This window comes from Schistocerca cancellata, chromosome 2 (genome assembly GCF_023864275.1).
Source record: "Schistocerca cancellata isolate TAMUIC-IGC-003103 chromosome 2, iqSchCanc2.1, whole genome shotgun sequence".
NCBI lineage: Eukaryota > Metazoa > Arthropoda > Insecta > Orthoptera > Acrididae > Schistocerca > Schistocerca cancellata.
Window position 1 is genome coordinate 969,323,557 of NC_064627.1, and position 24,453 is coordinate 969,348,009.

At 42.0% G+C, this 24,453-nt stretch overlaps 1 protein-coding gene across 1 annotated transcript in view; it reads left to right on the top strand.

The window, feature by feature from the left end:
• LOC126148978 (sodium-independent sulfate anion transporter) overlaps nucleotides 1-24,453 on the top strand; it is a 116,972-nt gene that overhangs the window by 21,600 nt on the left and 70,919 nt on the right. The window contains exons 2-3 of the mRNA XM_049915786.1: nucleotides 5,700-5,875; nucleotides 15,705-15,900. Of these exons, the coding sequence (XP_049771743.1) occupies nucleotides 5,700-5,875; nucleotides 15,705-15,900 (372 nt within the window). The remainder of the gene's footprint in view (nucleotides 1-5,699; nucleotides 5,876-15,704; nucleotides 15,901-24,453) is intronic.

Below are 24,453 nucleotides of genomic sequence, written 5' to 3' on the forward strand. Positions count from 1 at the left end.
CGTGCTGGACGTGCAGACCGCGTGAGACGACGCTTCATCCAGTCCCAAACATGCTCAATGGGGGACACATCCGGAGATCTTGCTGGCCAGGGTAGTTGACTTACACCTTCTAGAGCACGTTGGGTGGCACGGGATACATGTGGACGTGCATTGTCCTGTTGGAACAGCAAGTTCCCTTGCCGGTCTAGGAATGGTAGAACGATGGGTTCGATGACGGTTTGGATGTACCGTGCACTATTCAGTGTCCCCTCGACGATCACCCGTGGTGTACGGCCAGTGTAGGAGATCGCTCCCCACACCATGGTGCCGGGTGTTGGCCCTGTGTGCCTCGGTCGTATGCAGTCCTGATTGTGGCGCTCACCTGCACGGCGCCAAACACGCATACGACCATCATTGGCACCAAGGCAGAAGCGACTCTCATCGCTGAAGACGACACGTCTCCATTCGTCCCTCCATTCACGCTGTCGCGACACCACTGGAGGCGGGCTGCACGATGTTGGGGCGTGAGCGGAAGACGGCCTAACGGTGTGCGGGACCGTAGCCCAGCTTCATGGAGGCGGTTGCGAATGGTCCTCGCCGATACCCCAGGAGCAACAGTGTCCCTAATTTGCTGGGAAGTGGCGGTGCGGTCCCCTACGGCACTGCGTAGGATCCTACGGTCTTGGCGTGCCTCCGTGCGTCGCTGCGGTCCGGTCCCAGGTCGACGGGCACATGCACCTTCCGCCGACCACTGGCGACAACATCGATGTACTGTGGAGACCTCACGCCCCACGTGTTGAGCAATTCGGCGGTACGTCCACCCGGCCTCCCGCATGCCCACTATACGCCCTCGCTCGAAGTCCGTCAACTGCACATACGGTTCACGTCCACGCTGTCGCGGCATGCTACCAGTGTTAAAGACTGCGATGGAGCTCCGTATGCCACGGCAAACTGGCTGACACTGACGGCGGCGGTGCACAAATGCTGCGCAGCTAGCGCCATTCGACGGCCAACACCGCGGTTCCTGGTGTGTCCGCTGTGCCGTGCGTGTGATCATTGCTTGTACAGCCCTCTCGCAGTGTCCGGAGCAAGTATGGTGGGTCTGACGCACCGGTGTCAATGTGTTCTTTTTTCCATTTCCAGGAGTGTATATGAAACGAAAGGATACAGAAGTGTGCAGAAGGCATACTACGGGAATATCAGTGCGGCTTTCCACCAGGAACACCTGATCAAATATTTGTGATAAGAAAAATGATGGAAAAGTTCTATGAATATGATATAGATCTGCATTTCCTATTCATCGACTTCAAACAAGCCTTTGACAGCATAAATCGGCAATAAATACTGAAAGAAGTTGGTATATGTGCTAAATTAACAAGACTAATCAGAATGACAAAGACAGAGACAAGAGCAAAAGTAAAGGTCCTTTGCAGAACACGTGAAAGCTTTGACTTTAATAAGGTGTGAAGCAAGGTGATAGTCTCTCCTCTGTCCTATTCAATATAGCCCTGCATAGTGTAGTAAATAAAATCAACAAAAGAGGCACCATATTTATGAAAACTAGCCAGATATGTGCATACACTGATGACATTGCTATAGTAGGAAGAAATACCAACACACTCCTAGAAACATACCGGGCAATGGAAACAGAAGCCTTAAAAATTGGCCTCATAGTAAATGAAAACAAAACAAAATATATGGTAATGTCACAATCTGAGGCCAGAAGAACCCCTAAAAACCTAAGCATCAATGGGAAATGCTTCAATGGAGTGTTCTCTTTTAGCTACTTGGGAGTCCTAATAACACATGCCGGCCGCTGTGGCCGAGCAGTTCTAGGCGCTTCAGTCCGGAACCGCGCTACTGCCACGGTCGGAGGTTCGGATCCTGCCTGGGGCATGGATCTGTGTGATGTCCTTAGGTTAGTCAGGTTTAAGTGGTTTAAGTAGTTCTAAGTCTAGGGGACTGATGACCTCAGATGTTGAGTCCCATAGTGCTTAGAGCCGTTTCCGAGCCTAATAACAAATGATAACAGTATTGGAAAGGCTGTAAGGGAAAGAATACAAGCAGGAAACAGAGCTTACTTTGCAAATATGCAACTTTTCAAAAATAGCCTTGTTACAAGAAGAACTAAACTGCTAATATACAGGGTGATTCAAAAAGAATACCACAATTTTAAAAATGTGTATTTAATGAAAGAAACATAATATAACCTTCTGTTATACATCATTACAAAGAGTATTTAAAAAGGTTTTTTTTTCACTCAACAACAAGTTCAGAGATGTTCAATATGGCCCCCTCCAGACACTCGAGCAATATCAACCCGATACTCCAACTCGTTCCACACTCTCTGTAGCATATCAGGCGTAACAATTTGGATAGCTGCTGTTATTTCTCGTTTCAAATCATCAATGGTGGCTGGGAGAGGTGGCCGAAACACCATATCCTTAACATACCCCCATAAGAAAAAATCGCAGGGGGTAAGATCAGGGCTTCTTGGAGGCCAGTGATGAAGTGCTCTGTCACGGGCTGCCTGGCGGCCGATCCATCGCCTCGGGTAGTTGACGTTCAGGTAGTTACGGACAGATAAGTGCCAATGTGGTGGCGCTCCATCCTGCTGAAATATGAATTGTTGTGCTTCTTGTTTGAGCTGAGGGAACAGCCAATTCTCTAACATCTCCAGATACTGTAGTCCAGTTACAGTAGCACCTTCGGCCGTCCAGAACTTTTCCCTTTGCACAAACACCCATTCTCTGTAAACTATTTATACCAACGTTTAATACACCACCTATCAGGAGGTTTAACACCATACTTCGTTCGAAATGCACGCTGAACAACTGTCGTCGATTCACTTCTTCCGTACTCAATAACACAAAAAGCTTTCTGTTGAGCCGTCGCCATCTTAGCATCAACTGACGCTGACGCCTAGTCAACAGCGCCTCAAGCGAACAAATGTACAACTAAATGAAACTTTATAGCTCCCTTAATTCGCCGACAGATATTGCTTAGCTCTGCCTTTTGTCGTTGCAGAGTTTTAAATTCCTAAAGTTGTGGTATTCCTTTTGAATCACCCTGTATAATTCCCTAGACCGCCCAGTTATCACATACGGCTCAGAGGTATGGACGTTGACAGAACACGATAAAAATGCACTGAGAACCATTGAGCGAAAAATACTACACAAAATCCATGGGCCAATAAGGGAGGAAGAAGGCTGGAGAATACGCTACAATGCCGAATTACAAGAGTTAATACAGGGCAAGGACATAGTAAAGTTTGTGAAATCACAGCGAATACGATGGCTAGGACACTTGGAGAGAATGGCAGAAGATAGAATTCCAAAGAAAATGATGAAAGGTATGATCCATTCATTTAGGCGAAAAGGGAGACCTAGAAGAAGATGGATCGACGAGTTAATAATGGATGTCACCAGTATGGGAGTCCGGGGGTGGAAAAGAGCAGCAAATAACCGAGAAGTGTGGAGGAAGATTGTTGAAGAAGCCAAGGATCACCAAGGGCTGTAGCGCTACTGAAGAAGAAGAAGAGGTATACTTTAACCACAGTGGTATGCGAGCAATTTGCAGACTTCGTCGTTTCGGAAATGCTTCCACCCTTGGCCCGAAAAGCCAATAATCACGCCCTTTTCGACCTCAGGTAAATCGCTCCGTTTCTCCGTTACGACAATGACTGCACTGTTTTCTGCGTACTCCTGGACACGCTTTTTATACCCTCCAGTGCAAGTGCTGCCAGTTGCTGTCTCTGAGTGGTTATTTCATGTTGACGTCGAACATAGGTGATAGTCACATTAATGTAAGTGGACCGTGTATTTGTAGTTTAGGTTTGGTGTCAGGATAAAAAGTGACTAACGTTGATAAGAACTGCACGTTTAATAGACAAAAGGAATGATTTCAAAACTTCATTTTTATTGATAAAAACATACTACAAACATGGGAAAAATTGGAAAATACAAAATCTTAAAGTTTAAGCTATGCTATTACAAATGCTCTGTTTGTCCGTCAGCAGCAGCACGTACAACACTCTGTCGATAGCTAAATTCCTCATAAACGTTATTCAACGTATCTGCTTTTACAGAAGTATAGCGGCTGTTATTATATTCTTCATTTCTTCTTTGTCACGAGGGAAAGGAGAGATGAATACACTTTCCTTCATACATCCCACAGGAAATAATAGCATAGGGTCATGTCTGGCGATCTTAGAGGCCAAGAACGCAGGGCAATGTCTCAGGATCCTTTGCGCCCTATCCAGCGTTGAAGCAGAGTGTCATTGAGAAATTGACAAACATTGTTGTATGCCAGTGTAGTGGAGCTCCGTCCTGTTGGAAAATGAAGTTATCGGAGGCCTCCTGAAGTTGTGGAAAAAGCCAGTTCTGAAGTATTTGAAGATAGCTCATTCCAGTCACTGTTTTCCTCAAAAAAGTAGGGACCATACAGTTTATCACAAGAAATGGCACAAAAAACATTCACTGTAGGGAGTCTCTTTCGTGGTCAGTAATGACAATTCTGGAGTCCCGATATGCACACATTATTTCGGTTTACTTTGTCGCTAACATGAAATGTTGCCTCGTCACTGAAAATTAACCGTGGTAAAAAGTATCGTCTTCCATGCCTTCTGGTAGGGCATTGCTGAAGTAAACTCGTTTCCTTTTATCACCAACCGGAAGAGCTTGCACTAATTGCAGTCTGCATGGTTTATAGACCAAACGACGTCTTAACACTCGCCAGACATTCGTATGAAGCATTGCCAGTTCTTTGCTTCCGCTGCGAGTAGACTTCCGTGGACTTCGCTCAAACCTTTGCCGAACTCTTTCCGCTGCGTCGTCAGAAGTGTGAAGTCGACCTGGACTCTTGCCTTTGCACAAGCATCCTGTCTCTTCAAACTGGCGACACCAAAGACAAATCTTTTCGGGTGTAGGCAACTGAAATCCAAAACGCCGGCGAAAAGCATGTTGGGCCTAAATCACTGACTTACTCTTTGCAAACTGCAGCACACAAAACGCCTTCTGTTGAGCGGAAGGTATGTTACTTCTGATTCAATGCAAGCGGAGAAGACTCGTTGACATATCTAATGGCGATTTTCTGAAACTCAACACGTCCCATGTTTCGCAATTATTACCGTCCAAAATCATGTCATTCTTTTTGATACACCCTGTATTATGTGGTTCAAAAAATGGTTCAAATGGCTCTGAGCACTATGGGACTTAACAGCTGAGGTCATCAGTCCCCTAGAACTTATAACTACTTAAACCTAACTAACCTAAGGACATCACACAACACCCAGTCATCAGGAGGCAGAGAAAATCCCTGACCCCGCCGGGAATCGAACCCGGGCGCGGGAAGCGAGTATTATGTGGTACCTTTCGTTTGAAGTGTCCTCCTGACTTTTGGCTTGCCGAAGGCGGCTGTATGCTGAGTTTTGCTAAAGACGTCAGCCCTAGTCATAGCATATAGGAGATTATGGAACAATTCAAGTTTGAGAGGATAATAGTGACTGCAGTGGAACATCAATATCGCAGAGACGATAGCCTTAGCTGACGATGAACATCACCTCTCCCAGTGCCTTCCCTTGACTTTTCCCTAATGTCTGTACGTCAGGCATCTTTCTCAATACGACAGAATCTTCTTTGAATATTTTTATATTATTTTTATGGAAGTAATTTAGTTTAAGGTCTGTGTGTGATGCTTCATCCAAATTTCTCTCATTCCAGTGACGCTGGTGAGGCGTATAAAGACAGTTGTCAGGAGAAGAATACCAATTGTACGATGGCTGCCGCGCTACTCGAAGATGACGGCTGTGTCGGATGCAGTGGCCGGCATCACAGTTGGACTTACTATGATGCCACAGAGCATCGCCTATGCATCTCTAGCTGGTCTCTCCAGTGAGGTTAGTTTTCTTGCAGGATCTTTATTATCTCCTCGTTGTAATAGTCTATACGATTTTGTTTTACCATTATATAAAATTCTGGGCTTGGAAAAAGTTTTGTACCACTCTCATGACATGCGTCCGCCTCTGTTACCGAGCGCTCGGTGCAAATGGCTGCCATGCGGAGGATCCAGATTCGATTCGCAATGCTCCCAGGGATTTTCCTTTTTGGGAGGAGTGGAAAATGAGATCCACTCAGCCTCATGATGTCAGTTGAGGAGCTACTTGAGTGAGAAATAGTGGCACCAGGTCTGCTAAGTTGACAAAAGTCGGGAGAGCAGTGTGCTGTGACCCCACATCCTTTCATGCAGCATCGAAATTACGCTATTGGCTGAGGATGAAATGGCGGTCGGTCGATTCCAAGTGGCCCGTCTGTGATCGGAATATGGTGCTTTCCTCGTTACTTGTATCATTTGATCGTAAAACTCTTCCTCAATACTCTTTTGATCTTAGGATATCGTTAGGTACAGCCGCCTGTGTAACAGAGAAAAGTAAGCCTACCTCCTCAACGCAGTCCAGTGGAGCACACAGTGTCTCCAATCGCGAACGGGACGATGCAGCTTTTGTGCTCTTTTCAGTGTAGCAACTAGCCTTGAAGGCTAGTTGTAGTTTCTCGACCTCCGCTATCAGGTGGAGAAATGTAGGGTCCCACTGAATAGGTCAGGCGTGCACTACACGCCGGAAGCGGCTACAAGGGTAGCGGAGTACGTGTGGAGTGCACATGGGCGTTTTTTTTTGGTTAGAGAATTCCCTCCCCAGGCCCGACAAGACGCCTCCTGAGACGCGGCAAGGTAGGAGTAGGCAAAATGCAACAGGGAATAACAATATTAATGTGCTAATAGTAAACTGCAGGAGCGTCTATAGAAAGGTCCCAGAACTGCTCTCATTAATAAACGGTCACAACGCCCATATAGTACTAGGGACAGAAACTTGGCTGAAACCAGACGTAAACAGTAATGAAATCCTAAACTCAGATTGGAATGTATACCGCAGAGACAGGCTGGACAGTGAAGGGGGAGGCGTGTTTATAGCGATAAGAAGTGCAATAGTATCGAAGGAAATTGACGGAGATCCGAAATGTGAAATGATTTGGGTGAAGGTCACGGTTAAAGCAGGCTCAGACATGGTAATTGGATGTCTCTATAGGCCCCCGCGCTCAGCAGCTGTTGTGGCTGAGCACCTGAATGATAATTTGGAAAATATTTCGAGTAGATTTCCCCACCATGTTATAGTTCTGGGTGGAGATTTTAATTTGCCGGATATAGACTGGGAGACTCAAACGTTCATAACGGGTGGCAGGGACAAAGAATCCAGTGAAATTTTTTTAAGTGCTTTATCTGAAAACTACCTTGAGCAGTTCAACAGAGAACCGACTCGTGGCGATAACATATTAGACCTTCTGGTGACAAACAGACACGAACTATTTGAAACAGTTAACACAGAACAGGGAATCAGCGATCATAAAGCGGTTACGGCATCGATGATTTCAGCCGTAAATAGAAATATTAAAAAAGGTAGAAAGATTTTTCTGTTTAGCAAAAGTGACAAAAAGCAGATTACAGAGTACCTGACGGCTCAACACAAAAGTTTTGTCTCAAGTACAGATAGTGTTGAGGATCAGTGGACAAAGTTCAAAACCATCGTACAATATGCGTTAGATGAGTATGTGCCAAGCAAGATCGTAAAAGATGGAAAAGAGCCGTGGTACAACAACCGAGTTAGAAAACTGCTGCGGAAGCAAAGGGAACTTCACAGCAAACACAAACATAGCCAAAGCCTTGCAGACAAACAAAAATTACGCGAAGCGAAATGTAGTGTGAGGAGGGCTATGCGAGAGGCGTTCAATGAATTCGAAAGTAAAGTTCTATGTACTGACTTGGCAGAAAATCCTAAGAAATTTTGGTCTTATGTCAAAGCGGTAGGTGGATCAAAACAAAATGTCCAGACACTCTGTGACCAAAATGGTACTGAAACAGAGGATGACAGACTAAAGGCCGAAATACTAAATGTCTTTTTCCAAAGCTGTTTCACAGAGGAAGACTGCACTGTAGTTCCTTCTCTAGATTGTCGCACAGATGACAAAATGGTAGATATCGAAATAGACGACAGAGGGATAGAGAAACAGTTAAAATCGCTCAAAAGAGGAAAGGCCGCTGGACCTGATGGGGTACCAGTTCGATTTTACACAGAGTACGCGAAGGAATTTGCCCCCCTTCTTGCAGCGGTGTACCGTAGGTCTCTAGAAGAGCGTAGCGTTCCAAAGGATTGGAAAAGGGCACAGGTCATCCCCGTTTCCAAGAAGGGACGTCAAACAGATGTGCAGAAGTATAGACCTATATCTCTAACGTCGATCAGTTGCAGAATTTTGGAACACGTATTATGTTCGAGTATAATGACTTTTCTGGAGACTAGAAATCTACTCTGTAGGAATCAGCATGGGTTTCGGAAGAGACGGTCGTGTGAAACCCAGCTCGCGCTATTCGTCCACGAGACTCAGAGGGCCATAGACACGGGTTCACAGGTAGATGCCGTGTTTCTTGACTTCCGCAAGGCGTTCGATACAGTTCCCCACAGTCGTTTAATGAACAAAGTAAGAGCATATGGACTATCAGACCAATTGTGTGATTGGGTTGAGGAGTTCCTAGATAACAGAACGCAGCATGTCATTCTCAATGGAGAGAAGTCTTCCGAAGTAAGAGTGATTTCAGGTGTGCCGCAGGGGAGTGTCATAGGACCGTTGCTATTCACAATATACATAAATGACCTTGTGGATGACATCGGAAGTTCACTGAGGCTTTTTGCAGATGAGTCTGTGGTATATCGAGAGGTTGTAACAATGGAAAATTGTACTGAAATGCTGGAGGATCTGCAGCGAATTGACGCATGGTGCAGGGAATGGCAGTTGAATCTCAATGTAGACAAGTGTAATGTGCTGCGAATACATAGAAAAATAGATCCCTTATCATTTAGCTACAAAATAGCAGGTCAGCAACTGGAAGCAGTTAATTCCATAAGTTATCTGGGAGTACGCATTAGGAGTGATTTAAAATGGAATGATCATATAAAGTTGATCGTCGGTAAAGCAGATGCCAGACTGAGATTCATTGGAAGAATCCTAAGGAAATGCAATCCGAAAACAAAGGAAGTAGGTTACACTACGCTTGTTCGCCCACTGCTTGAATACTGCTCAGCAGTGTGGGATCCGTACCAGATAGGGTTGATAGAAGAGATAGAGAAGATCCAACGGAGAGCAGCGCGCTTAGTTACAGGATCATTTAGTAATCGCGAAAGCGTTACGGAGATGATAGATAAACTCCAGTGGAAGACTCTGCAGGAGAGACGCTCAGCAGCTCGGTACGGGCTTTTGTTAAAGTTTCGAGAACATACCTTCACCGAAGAGTCAAGCAGTATATTGCTCCCTCCTACGTATATCTCGCGAAGAAACCATGAGGATAAAATCAGAGAGATTAGAGCCCACACAGAAGCATACCGACAATTCTACTTTCCACGAACAATACGAGACTGGAATAGAAGGGAGAACCGATAGAGGTACTCATGGTACCCTCCGCCACACACCGTCAGGTGGCTTGCGGAGTATGGATGTAGATGTAGATGTAGATGTAGAAGGTTCAGTCTCATTATTACAAGAAGAGTTATGAGCACAGAAAGTTTCCCACCGTATTGGCATACATCACAGCGACGTCCTCATTACATTCATCCACTGTCGTGAGACACAAATCAAGGTTGACCTGCCTTGTAGTGGTCGCCTGCGCTCAACAATACCAGCTGATGATCGCTACCTGCCGGTTATGGCCCATAGGCAGCCCGGTGAGAAGGCAGCTGGGTATTTGGAGTCAACCAAACACTATGCGATGTTCTCAAATCAGTTACTATTGCCTCTAGGCATCTGTTATGAACAACGACACAAACTGCCCAGCACCATGGGGCGTGAAGAAGGTGGGTATGGGAAGAGGTGAAAAGGAACCACCATCAGTGACGTCAGGCTTTCTTCACTGACGAGTACCTACTCTACAAGACACCACATAGTGCATGGCAGCGGGCACCTGGTACCACTACTAACCATTCGCTTTCCTGTTACAAACGCTAATGGAGCAAAGGGAAAAATGAATGTCTATATGCTTCCGTCCGAGCCCAAATTTTTTAAAATCTTGTCTCTGTAGCCCTTACACAAAATGTACATTAGAGGCAGTCGTGTCGTTCTGCAGTCAGCTGCAAATACCGGTGCTTTAAATTTTCTCAATAAACTTTTGCGAAAAGGACGTTGTCTTCCCTCCAGAGAATTTCCATTTCAGTTCACAGACCATATGCGTGATATCACGTGTTCATCTAATCTACTGGTAGCAAATCTAGCAGCACACCTCTGAATTGCTTCGAGGTCTTCTTTTAATCCAACCAGTAGGGTATCCCAAACACTCGAGTGGAACTCAAGAATGGATCACAGTAGTGTTCTATACGCGATGTTCTTTATGGATGAGCTACACTTTCCTAGAATTGTCACAATAAACAGAAGTCAGCCTATCACCTTCCCTACTACCGTCTTTACATGCTCGTTCCATTTCGTATCACTTTGCAGTGTTACACCCAGATATTTAATCGACACTATTGTGTCAAGTAGCACACCTCAGATACTGTATTTGAACAACATGCGACTGTTTCCGGAATGACATTTTCCCTCTGCATCAGGAATGTGCGCTGATATGCAATTTCATGGCAAATCAGAACTATATGCCAGGCCGATATGCGAATTCCGTCCCTTTGCCATTTGTGAGCAAGAGCTCTATCAAATGAGCTACCGAAGTAGACTTATAACCCCTCCTTACAGCTGCTAGTACGCCGTCTCCTACCTTCCAAACTTCACAGAAGCTCTCCTACTAAAATGGCAAGACTAAAGTTTCATATCAGCAGCACACACTCCACTGCAAAGTGAAAATTTCATTCCGGAAACATCCCCCAGGCTGTGGCTGAGTCATATCTCCACAATATACTTTCTTCCAGGAGTGCTATTTTCTTAGGAGAGTTTCTGTGTAGTCTGGAAGGTAGGAGATGAGGTACTGGCAGAAGTAAGGCTGTGATGGTGCGTCGTGAATCATTATTGGGTAGCTTAGTCAGTAGAACACTTGTCCACGAAAGGCAAATGTTCTGAGTTTGAATTGCGGTCTGGCACCTAGTTTTAATTTGTCAGGAAGTTTCATTATGGGAATGTTTTCTGCACTCATCTGCATTAACTTGCATTTCTCTATGTCCAGAGTGAGCTTCCATTTACCACGACAAACAGCAGTTTGGTCTAAGTCATCAAGTATCCTCTTACAGTCAGTCAATGATGACACTTACCCGTTCACTACAGTGTCATGAGCAAACAGTCACATGGAAATGATTGTATGGCATTGTTGGCCGGGAGGTTCCATTCGGGGGAGTTTGGCTGCTGTATTGCAAGTTATTTTCAGGTAACGCCACATCGGCAACTTGCTAGTCAATGATGATGAAAATGATGATGAAGGATACCCAACACCCAATCCCCTGCCGGGAATTGAACCCGAGGCCCCTGCGTGGTAGGCAGTAATGCTACTGCTATGATACGGAGGCGGACAGTCACAAATTCCTACTATGGATTCCTATTATGGCGTAACAGGATATGCTGCAAAATGGTTCAAATCCTATATCTCTGGCAGAAAACAAAGGGTGTTATTAGGAAAGAGACATGTATTAAGCTATCAGGCATCATCCAACTGCGAACTAATTACATGTGGGGTCCCACAAGATTCCATTTTAGGGCCGTTACTTTTTCTTGTGTATGTCAATGACCTTTCATCAGTAATGTTACCAGATGCCAAGTTCATTTTGTTTGCCAATGACACAAACATTGCAATAAAAAGCAAATCAAGTGTAGTCTTAGGAAGATCAGCTACTAAAATATTTGTGGACATTAATCACTGGTTACTAGCAAATTCTTTGTCACTAAACTTTGAAAAAACACGCTACATGCAGTTCAGAACTTGTAAGGGGTGTCCCACAAGTATATTCCTAACATATGATGACAAGAAGATAGAAGAAGTGGACAGTGTTAAATTCTTGGAATTACAGCTTGATAATAAATTCATCTGGGAGGAGCACATCACAGAACTGCTGAAGCATCTTAACAAATCTCTATTTGCAATGCAAATTGTGTCAGACATAGGGGATATAAAAATGAAAAGCTGGCATACTATGCTTACTTTCATTCCATAATGTCATATGGGATTTTTTTGGCGTAATTAAACCAAGCTAAAGTTTTTTGGGCACAAAAATGTGCAGTAAGAGTTATATGTGGTGTGAACCCAAGAACATCCTGCAGAAGCCTGTTTAGGGAACTAGGGATACCAACTACTGCTTCCCAATATTTATTCCTTAATGAAATTTGTCATTAAAAACATATCACTTTTTCAAACCAACGGCTCAATTCATGGAATCAATACTAGAAATAAGAATAATCTTCTCAAGGATTTAAAGTCACTTACTCTGGTACAAAAAGGTGTGCAACATTCAGGAACACACATTTTCAATAACTTGCCAGAAGCCATAAAAAGCTTAACAACCAATGAAATTCAGTTTAAGACAAGCCTAAAGGATTTATTGGTGGCCAGCTCCTTCTACTCCATAGATGAATTTCTCAGTAGAACCAAGTGATTTGTATAAGTGCAATATAACTTCTGCACAATTTCAGTGCAGTAATGTGTTCATTGTAAATAAGTGTGTGTGTGTGTGTGTGTGTAAGTACAATCTAACTTCTGCACCATTTCAGTGCAGTAATGTGTTCATTGTAAATAAGTATTATAGTAGTTGTATTATATGTTTATTACCTTATAAATAAATAAAAAAAACTTTTTTTTATTTTAAATTCAGTGCATTAGTATTTGTAAAAACATTCTTTCATATAGTGTTCATTAAAAAATTACGATTATTCCACTTGGGACCTGTGGAATGGTACATTAGCTTATTTGATTGAGTTGTAAATATTTGTCATGTATTGTTGTTTTTCTGACATGTTCTACATCCTGGAGGACATCCTCACTACGGATCAATTGGAATGAAAGTAAATCTAATGTAATCTAAATTCAACTCTAAGCTTCAGAGCACCCTCTTCCTGTAATATCATATTATATCACCCTGTATATATGCATAAGTTGGAAGTATACTAGACCATTTCAGATGTCTCAAATCAGGGCTGTACTGCTAGAGAAAAATAACTGTTATAAAACATTTTCATTACACTACTTACTAATTGTTTTTAATGTTTGTTTGTGATTGTGGCATTAGCAAAGGATATTACTTCGCTTATTCTTTCAATCAGCATTTTATTTAAAACACCAAAGAGTCATCAATATAGAATACCTCAACTAGTCTTCAAGGCATAGGCTTAACATTTACTATGTTTTCTCACTGGTTGATACAACATGTTTCTATTACCTCATGGCAAGTTTCTCCTGTAACTAGAGAGCTTTATTTCAGCTAGATACATGATCCCTCATACAACCACTTGTGATTTTCTGTCCTAAGACCATTAAATTTCTGCAAGATATGGCTAATAAGAAATGCTTTAAATTTTTTTCAATTTTTGGAAATTCTGAAGACCCACATTGACTAGAATATTATATTCTTACAATCTCTCCCTCACCTGCTCTATATGATCAAAAGTGTCCAGACACCTGGCTGAAAATGATTTACAAGCTTGTGGCGCCTTCCATCGGTAATGCTGGAATTCAATATGGTGTTGATCCACCCTTAGCCTTGATAACAGCTTTCACTCTTCCAGGCATACGTTCAATCAGCTACTGGAAGGTTTCTTGGGGAATGGCTGCCCATTCTTCATGGAGCACTGCACTGAGGAGAGGTATTGATGTCGGTCGGTGAGGCCTTGCACGAAGTCGGTGTTCCCAAACATCCCAAAGATGTTCTACATGATTCAGGTCAGGATTCTGTGCAGGCCAATCCATTACAGGGATGTTACTGTTGTGTATACGCTCCGCCACAGGTCGTGCATTATAAACAAGTGCTTGATCGTGTTGAAAGATGCAGTCACCATCCCCGAATTGCTCTTCAGCAGTGCATAAAACATCAATGTAGGCATTTGCTGTGACAGTGCCATGCAAAACAAGAAGGGGTGTAAGCCCCCTGCATGAAAAACATGACCACACTGTAACACCAACGCCTCAGAATTTTATTGTTGGCACTACACACACTGATGTTCACTGGGCATTTGTCATACCCACACCCTGCCATTGGATCGCCACATTGTGTACCATGATTCGTCACTCCACACAACGCTTTTCCACTGTTCAATCGCCCAGTGTTTACGATCCTCACACCAAGCGAGGCGTCGTTTGGCATTTACTGGAGTGATGTGTGGCTTATGAGCAGCCGCTTGACCATGAAATCCAAGTTTTCTCACCTCCTACCTAACTGTCATAGTACTTTCAGTGGTTCCTGATGCAGTTTGGAATTCCTGTGTGATGGTCTGGATAGATGTCTGCCTATTACACTTTACGACCCTCTTCAACTGTTGGCGGTTTCTGTCAGTCAACAGATGAGGTCAGACTGTGCACTTTTGTGCTATACATGTCCCTTCATGTGTCCACTTCACTATCACAACAGAAACAGTGGACCTAGGGATGTTTAGGAGTGTGGAAATCTCGCATACAGATGTATGACACAAGTGTCACCCAATCACCTGACCACATTCGAAGTTCGTGAGTTCTGGGGAGCGCCTCATTCTGCTCTCTCACGATATCTAATGACTACTGAGGTCGCTGATATGGAGTATCTGGCAGTAGGTGTCAGCACAATGCACCAAATGTGAAAAATGCATGTTTTTGGGGGTGTCCGGATACTTTTGATCACATAGTGTATCAACATATTTACTACTTAAGTATATCTTTGGGCAATAATAAAGACATGTTTCAGTCAGATTGCATTGTATATAAACAACAAACAATGCAAAACAATAATTTATTGATATTTGTATTCTTACCCATGTTTCAGTGTAAACTTCTGTTTTATGGTGTAAAAGTGTTTTGTATGTTGCTTCTGAACAAAAGTCAAGGAAACTGACATTATCCAGAAATTAAAAAATTAAGTTGCCATTAGACACATATTCTGTAAATCATCTGGATACACTGGGACTACAAATCCCTTTTCCAAGTTATATAAAATATACAGAATTGTCCTAATGCTTAGGTAAATGCAAAATTTAGTCTAATAGGTAAACAACAGCTATATTTTAGAAACAGAATGCCACTTTCTGTCATTTAAATAACTTTCTTCTTAATATTGAGTGATGCGTCAGGTTTCTACTAACTGAAAGAGAAATGAATAACAACTGATTCCCATTATTAATATAATTGATAGTTTATGAAGTATACAGATATGTATAATAGTTTCTTTTCCTTGTTATTAAATATATTGATAATCTGTTTCATATACCTCAAGACTTTTGATGAATGGTAACCAGTTAAAGCAATTTTGATGCTCTTTTCCTTTTTTGTCAGCAAATTTATTTTATTTTTATTTCATACAGTGTTACCTGTATTAAATTCATCATATATATAGATACTATTCTTCACAGTGGCTTTACAGAGTATATCATTCACTTGCCCTTTCCCTTCTTGCAAAATGTAATGTTTCTACGTAGATGTTTAACAGATGTATCCAAAATGTGGTGTAATAGCATAAAAACAAAATAACACATTTTAATATTAATGCTGGTATAAATATTTTACTGATTTTGCTTTTCTAGTATGGCCTGTACTCTGCCTTCATGGGAAGTTTCGTCTATGTTATGTTTGGAACTGTGAGAGAAGTTTCCATTGGTCCAACATCACTCATGGCACTGCTGACTTTTGCCTACACTCAGGATCTTCCCATAGAATTTGTCACTCTTCTTGCTTTCTTAGCAGGCTGTGTGGAGCTGCTCATGGGACTTTTGAATTTGGGTATGTAAACATTATTTCATTGAAATAAGGAAAGAAACAAATATTATATTCAAATTTTGTGTCTAGAAACTGAAGCAGGTGTATATCTAGAAATTGATTATTTTGCTGACCACTTTTGACTTTACTTAAAATGACCAAGAAAATTTTGTGCAAATGATAGAAATTAGCAACCCAAAGAAAGGCTTAATGCATAGTAAACAGGTAACACTATGTTGTCTTCTTACCTAGTTATGATTACTCTTGATTCTTCTTTTTAACTTTTTGCTGTTGGGAGATAGTGGTCAAAGTCACAGCTAGGTGACTATAGACATATTCTTTTTTTCAAATTTTCGCTGAGTGGTTTAACAGATTAAGTAACACAATAATGTACCCTGTGAGTGAGGACTGAAATGGGTGCTACAGTTAGGACAAACTGATCAATCATTCCAATTGGAGCAGAGTAAAAGTTGTAGGTGGTCTAAATTAATATGAAGACTCTTTAGTCATCAATAGGGAAAACTAAAGTAACCAATAGTATGAACCTTATATATAATCACAATAGTTGCAGTTAAAAGATGTTTGAAATGAATGTCAACAGCAGCAATAAGTTGTGTACAATACTATATTTTAAAAGAATTGGTGTAATTTTCCTGGGAATAGCTTTGTAACCTTCACTTCTAGCCACAACATCTACTGAACATGAGTAAATTTTCTGTAAAAACCAAAAAAAGTACTCAATTACTACATGAACTGAACAGAAACAGTTCATGGCAAAATATCTGCCACAACTACCACAGAAATTATTTGGAGATCATTCCAGAATAGGAGAATAAAAATATAGCCTCTATTTCTTAATCAAAGTTCCATGTAGGCAATAGGTGGAGGAAACCACAAGTTCGTGATCCCTGGCAGTAAACGCATAGTAAACAGTTAGTGCAGCAAAGAGCACTTGTAGACATGAGTCAGTAAATAGCAACTGAGGCAGAGATAGTCAGCAGATGGACATAAATTTGGCCCACTATGGATGTTCATGTGATGAGCCTGAAACAGTGGCCACATTCCAGCCCTAGTCACTCTCACCAGATATATGCAGCATTACACATACTTGTAAATAATGGACTTCAACTATCAGTCATCCTTTTGAAATTTTATTGGCAGATCTAGATTTCAGCTAGAAACTAGCCATTCTCAATGCACTGTCATTTTTGATCAATGCATGTAATGCCTGTTGGTTGGGCTTCATCCACAGTATTCAATGAACTGTGGATGAAGCCCTACCAACAGGCATTACATGCATTGATCAAAAATGATAGTGCACTGAGAATGGCTAGTTTCTAGCTGAAATTTAGATGTGCCAATAAAATTTAAAAAGGACAACTGATAGCTGAAATCCATTATTTACAAATCGATATAACAGTCACTGTGTGCAACAGCCTCTGAATGGAGGGTAACCTGATTACACATACTGATATGTCTATATCATCACTTTACATGTCAGGTGCAAATCTCTCGCTCCCCCCCCCCCCCCCCCCCCCCTTTTCGCCCCATCTCGAACTGGCAAATAGTGCTCCGCCCAGGCAGTGTGAGCAGGAAAACCGAGTGGAACAGTGGAAGTGACTGGGAGCCAAATGGTGTCGTGGTGGAAGGTTTCTGGGAGATGTCCGGAGCCATCAATGTTGCTGACTCTGGATCTGGAGCTTTGTACACAGGCCTGGAGACTTGTATGAGCAAAGGCATTCCTGCACTATGTGGCTGGGTCAGTGATTCCACCTTCGGTGAACCTAGGTCATCTATGAGAGTGCCACACAACTTGCACAAAGTAAGATTTGACCATCCTCGAAAACCCAGAGGTGGAGAAAGCTACAATGTGGCTGCAATGTTGAAGACAATGGATTCCCAGATGAACAAAACCACTGACCAGCATGCTGCAGTCAGAACTAGCCACACTTTTAGCATAACATCCCATATGTTGTAGCTACCAAAACCACTTGGTGCCTCTGTTGTTCTGCACAGGCCCCTGATTGATTTCAGACTCTGTCTAAAGGTGCCCACACCTGAGCAGCATAACTGCCTACTTCATGTTCTGGATGTGGACATAGGAGATGCAGAAGCATCCTATGAGGATGCTCATGGAGGAGCTCCATTGGACTTCAATCATTGATGGGCATTGACCTGCAAACAAGCTAGAAAGGAGTTTAACACTGAATTTGATTTAGTAGATCATAAAACTTTCAGAATTGGAACCTTAATGAAGGGCACAAAATGTTCTGCTGGCCCATTTGATGCTGGGTGGAAACGGAATGTGAAGTAGCATTGTGGGTACAAAACCTTTTGAAAATGGTCACTGTGAGTTGGGGACTGTTTTTGGTCATAAGCAAGCAGGATGCACAATCTGTTGAGAAGATCTGCTCCAAGGCACCCATTGTGGCCACCACTGTTGTTATCTGAATGCAGATGACGTACAGGAAATTGGAGGAGTCTGTGACAGTTAACTACATGGACCCCACAAAATGGCTCACCAGTCTGGAATAAACTTGGTCCAATGGCTGTATCATTTCTGGCCATGGGAAGAACAACAGGACTTGGCTCTTTGGTGTGCCTTGCGAATGGCACACTTTGCACTAGCTGTGCAGCATCACCATTCATATGAGGCCAGTAGAGGTAGTGTGTCAGTTGCTTCATCCTAGAAATCCCTTGGTGAGATTGGTGCAATAGATGAAGCACTGGATGTTGCAGACAGGACAGTGCCACCACCCAGCACCATTCATCATCTTCTGTAAGGAGTACCACACTTTGCTCGATCTGAAGTTGGTGTTGCTGATGGGAAAAAAAGTGAAGACCAGGTGTATCTACACCAGAAAGCTTTGGAGGCCAACCTTACAAGACATATTGCTGGACTCATTGAAGAAATTAATCAGGCCAAGACACTGCAGCAAACATCTTGGGAATTAATAGGTAACTCATTGAGAGACTGCTCCAGTTGGTTGCCTAAGTGAAAACAAACTGTTTCCTGGTAATCAATTACAGTATCCAGAGCTGCCAGAAGGTGATATAGTGCACCCACATTAAAATGCTGAGCAGAAGTGCAATAACAAATGGAATATTGGAAATGCACCAAATAGAGAGGCCATCCATGAAGGTGATGTACCATACATTCTTGTAACTTAACTTTGGGTCCAAAAAGAAACATGAACAGTATATGGTAGATGGCAAGAAGAAATTTGTGACAGTAAATAATAATAATAATAATAATAATAATAATAATAATAATGCAAAATTTAAGTGTCTGACATAAACACAATTGGTGTCTCCATTCCACCCATCAGCTTATGAGATAGAACTGCCCCGACAACATGTGATGTGGCACTTGTGGCCAACACCAATGATAAATAGGGCAGGTAAGTTACAAGGTAGGGGTCAGTTGGATGATTGATTTTGACTTCTGAAAAGCTTGATTTCACTCTTTGAATGATTGGAGAGATACTCCTTTTTTACAGAGATGATTGGGTGGATGGACCATGGGGACTGCCCAGGGAAAAAATTGCACACAGCATTTCATTTTTCCTCTTAACAGGCTTAGGTTCAGGCTTATTCTTAATAGCTTTGACATAATCTGAGAATATAACCCAAATAGGTGACTGAAGGCTGAAAGAAGGTGCCTTTGGAAAAGTTACACTCAAGTTCCTTCTGTCCACAGATTGCAAAAAATGTTTATCTATTGTACAACCAGTGATCAAAATATCATCAGGGTAACTGAAACAATATGAAATACCAGCAATAGTATGTTCAAGAAACCTCTAAAAATGTACATCCATCTGTACATCATCAAGATAATTGAAACAATATAAAATACCAATGGTAGTCTGTTCAAGAACGCCGGCCAGAGTGGCCGTGCGGTTCTAAGCGCTACAGTCTGGAACCACGAGACCGCTATGGTCGCAGGTTCGAATCCTGCCTCGGGCATGGATGTGTGTGTTGTCCTTAGGTTAGTTAGGTATAAGTAGTTCTAAGTTCTAGGGGACTGATGACCTCAGAAGTTGAGTCCCATAGTTCACAGAGCCATTTTTTTTTTGTTTGTTCAAGAAATCTCTGGAAAATAACAGGCAGAATTATATTGATATAGTCCAAACAGCATGTAAACAAAAATATCTTCCTTGAGTTTGCAGATCAAATACACCTCTGTGAGATCAATTCTGGAGAATAGTTGACCTCCTGAAAGTTTAGAAAGACTTCTTCCAAACGAGACAAGGGATAAAAACCAGTGTCTGTCTGAGCATTATTGGTTTATTTAAAGTCTCCACACAATCAGAGAGAGCCCCCAGATTTCCTGACCACTGCAAATGGTGAAGCCCATTGACTATAGGAAAAAGGGGCAAAGTTTTTTGTTACTCTAGTCTGTTGAGTTCAGTCTTAACCTCACCTCAGTGGACAATAGAATCATGTGGGCTCTTCAGAATGTTGGCATTGCTGCTGGCTTTAAGGCAATGTGGACCTGCAAGTCAACTGCTTTCCCAAAGCCATGTTAAAATACTGGTGTAAATTGTGCAGTGGCAGCAATAGCAATATATTGATGAATTCAGGGAGCATGCTGCAAGACATAATGAGAATTCAAAAGCAGACGTGTCAAGACCAAATATAGGCCTACTGTTGACCAAAGAATCTGTCACAAACAAAAATGTCAATATCCAGGATACCTGATTATAAGTGACATCAGTTGCATGTGACCTAGAAATGCCAACTTGTGGTGGCTCTTGATACATTCCTGCTCACTTACATGGAGTATATTAATCGAAAGTATTGCTTGCATATTACACTCTGCTCTTCAATATGTTGAGTCACTTGCAAAAGGTAATACATTTTTTAAGCAGAAAATGATTTGTTGACATATAAATATTAATCCTATTGAATTTGAGGTGTACTTGATTACTAATGGAACTACTAAAGCATTCTGGTACATTGCAGATCTAGTGGGATGACACTACATTGTAGAAGGGGTGTAGTCTTTCAGATAATCTTCTTACAACCAAAATTTCACAGAATTCCCAATTATTTATCAGTCTTCCAGTTTGAACATTGCAATCCCTTGACAGACATCATTATTACTCGTCAACGACAACTGACCAACTCCATACTTTGGCCTAACCTTGACCCTCATATAGAATCTTTGACATTATGTCATATAATCTGTGTTATTATAATCAATGTTTTATGCAAATTACAATAAAAAAATTCATACAAATAATTTCACATGTGACTCCAAGGTCAAAAGAAAACAAAAATATGTTTTCAATTTGCTGTTGTATAAAGTTCAGTGTTTTTCTATGCCAAATTTCATAAACAGTCCCTCAACAGCACAGTATACATGAGTAGAACAAGAGGTTGCTTCTGGAAACTTACTGACTGGCACATGCACATGAAGGAACACTTTCCCACGCTGGCATTGAAGACATGTATGCATCCACTCTCAACAATCCCTCTGTATGCCTGGCCAGACGAAGCATTGTTACATGAGGTGAGAGGTGGCACGGGCTCCAGAGTGACTTAGGTTGTGGACACTGTCTAAGGCTTGTCGTCGGAAAGCTGATGGGAGAAAAGAGCAAGGTTTTCCTCAGGAGACATCATAATGTAATCTGGCATCTTCTCATGGAGCATTCATGAGCTATGGTTACAATGCTGACTTGGCATCATCAACAAAAATTCAGAGCTCTTAGTCATCTTGTTGTGCAAGTGCCAGTTCCAAAAGTCAATGGGTCTCACTTTGCTGCTGACATGCAAGAGACAGTCACCCACTAGGTCATCAGTGCCAGAAATGCACCTTACATCTTTACTAAATTAGCTTATAAGCTCTAGATGACTGTACTGGTAAGGAGAACAGCTGATGCTATTCATTTTGAATGTGCCAATCAGTTGTTTGTGATCAATGTAGATGGTGAATATCCTCACTTCTATTTGTGGATGGAAGTATTTGACTGTCTTGTATACAGCCAGGAGTTCACTGTCATTTGCACTCCACTTGCACTGAGGGGGCAATAATTTGCAGGAGAAATATGTGAGTGACTGCCACAAATCTTCTGACAATTGTTGGATTTCCACACCAACAATGGTTTGACTTGCATCCATGACTAATGTCAAAGGGATATCAAGCTTAGAGTGTGCAGGCAGTGCTACATTTGCTATGCTGTTTTTTGCCACCTCAAAAGCAGGGCAGATTGTTTCATTCCACTGCACTAGAGTGCCACATCGAACCTTGGTGCTGGAAAGTGGTGCATCAAATGGCTCTTGTAGTTCCACTATGCAGGTTAACTGTAAATGATAAAAGTTTGATATGCCTGAAAACTGGCTTAACTCCTTGACTGTCATCACTTCGACGTTATCCATCAGTAGAAGGGAGCCTGTAGGAATGTCACCATATGGTGTCCAAACACAAGAAGAAGAGCAGATAGAAGAGGTTGACAGTCTTAAATTCCTGGGATTACAACTTGATAATAAATTCAGTTGGGAGGAGCACACCACAGAACTGCAGAAACACCTTAACAAATCTGTATTTGCAATTCGAGTGTTAGCAGATATAGGTGACATAAAAATGAAAAGCTTGCATACTTTGCCTACTTTCATTCCATAATGTCATATGGTATAATATTTTGGGGTAACTCTTCAAGTCAAACAAAAGTTTTCAGAGTCCAAAAGCGTGTAATACATATTATTTGTGGAGTAAATTCGCAGACGTCCTGTAGAAACCTCTTCAAAGAACTGGGTATACTAACTACTGCCTCTCAGTATATTTACTCCTTAATGAAATTTGTCATAAATAATATATCTCTTTTTCCAACAAACAGCTCAGTTCATCATACAATACCAGGAACAAAAATGATCTGCACAAGGACTTAAAAGCACTTACTTTAGTTCAACTACTCAGGAACACTCATCTTCATTAATTTGCCAGCAAACATAAAAAATTTAGTTACAAATAAAGATCAGTTTAAAAGGAGCCTGAAAGACTTACTAGTGGCCAACTCCTTTTACTCCATTGACGAATTTTTTAATAGAAACAAATTATGTATTGTATATATTCATACTATTAGTATTGTTATTTCAGCTTAAAAAAATTGACATGTTCCACATCCATGAGGACCTCCTCAGCACAGATCTATGGAATGAAAAACTAATCTAATCTAATCTAATCTAATCACACACTTGGCCACATTCATCACCTCACCAATGTGCTCTAGATGCTTAAATACTTTTTGTAGGTGCTGATAATGTTGCTCCTAAGTGGCAAAAAACACAAATATGTCATCCAGGTAGGTAAGAAAAATGGCAGTCCTCGTTTAATGGAGTCAATAAACCTCTGCCAGGTTTGTGCAGTGTTCTGTGACCCAGACATCATAATTTTGCTCTAAAATAGTCCAAATGGAGTGATTATCACTGTCTTAGCAATGTACTCTTCTGTCATAGGTAACTGCATATAAACTTTGGCGCAGTCCAACCCACAGAATACTGTCGTGCCATGTAGTGTATAATTGTAATCGTGTAGCAATGGTATGGGGTACCAATCAGGCATGGTTCTTGCATTGAGTGCATGATAGTCATTGTATGGGCACCAGGCTCTTACTTTCTTTGGGACAAGGTGCAGCATGGATGACCACAGGCTACTTGATGGCCTTCTTTAAGCACTGCGTGGAATTCTGCCTTAGTGATGGCCAAATGATCAGGTGCCAGTCTCGTGGGTCTACAAGATACTGATGGACTATCTGTGGTTTCTATATAGTGTACTGTGTTGTGTGCCACATGTGTACATGGTCAGGTAAATATCAGTTAATGCCCCAACAGTGCAGTGCACTCCTTGTCACAGGCCTGTATTAGCTTGGCACTTTGCACCAATGTGTCACAATGAAAACCTGCTGGCATCAGTTCTGTAATGCTGTTGACCAGTTTGGCATTGGCTACATCTGGTAAAAGATGGTAATGTGCCAGAAGATCAGCTCCTATTATCAACTCTGTTAGGTTGGCAATGGTTAAGTCCCATGTAAACAGATGGTGCAGTCCCAAATTTAGCTCCATCCACTGCATTCCATATGTAGAGATGGGAGAGTTGTTCATGGCACATAAATGATAAGCAGCATGCAGTCAGAGGTCTACAGTGGTGGACTAAGGTTCTCAGCAGCATGCTTAAGTCTGAACTGATGTCTGTCAAATACATGTGACCGGATCTCCTATCACTAACAAACAGACAACGTGACTTTGTTGTGCAGTTGGTTGCATCTAATACCTGCTGCCATTGGTATTTTGGTATGAACATGGTGCTGTATATTTACACACATGTTTTTCAAAAGTATTGTAGTACCAGCATATAGGGTGTTCCGTGTTTGACAATGTAGCACTGGTTGGTGATCAGCTTCTCTATCTATAGTGATCATGTAACCTACTGTTCCAGGCACCACCCTGAGACAGTAGCCTGCCTATCTGTGTGCATAACTAGTCTACTTTCATTGCCAACAATCCGAATTCCATGCATTCAACTGTTAATATCACTATTGTACTACTGTCTGGCACTGTCACTGCACAAACCTGTGC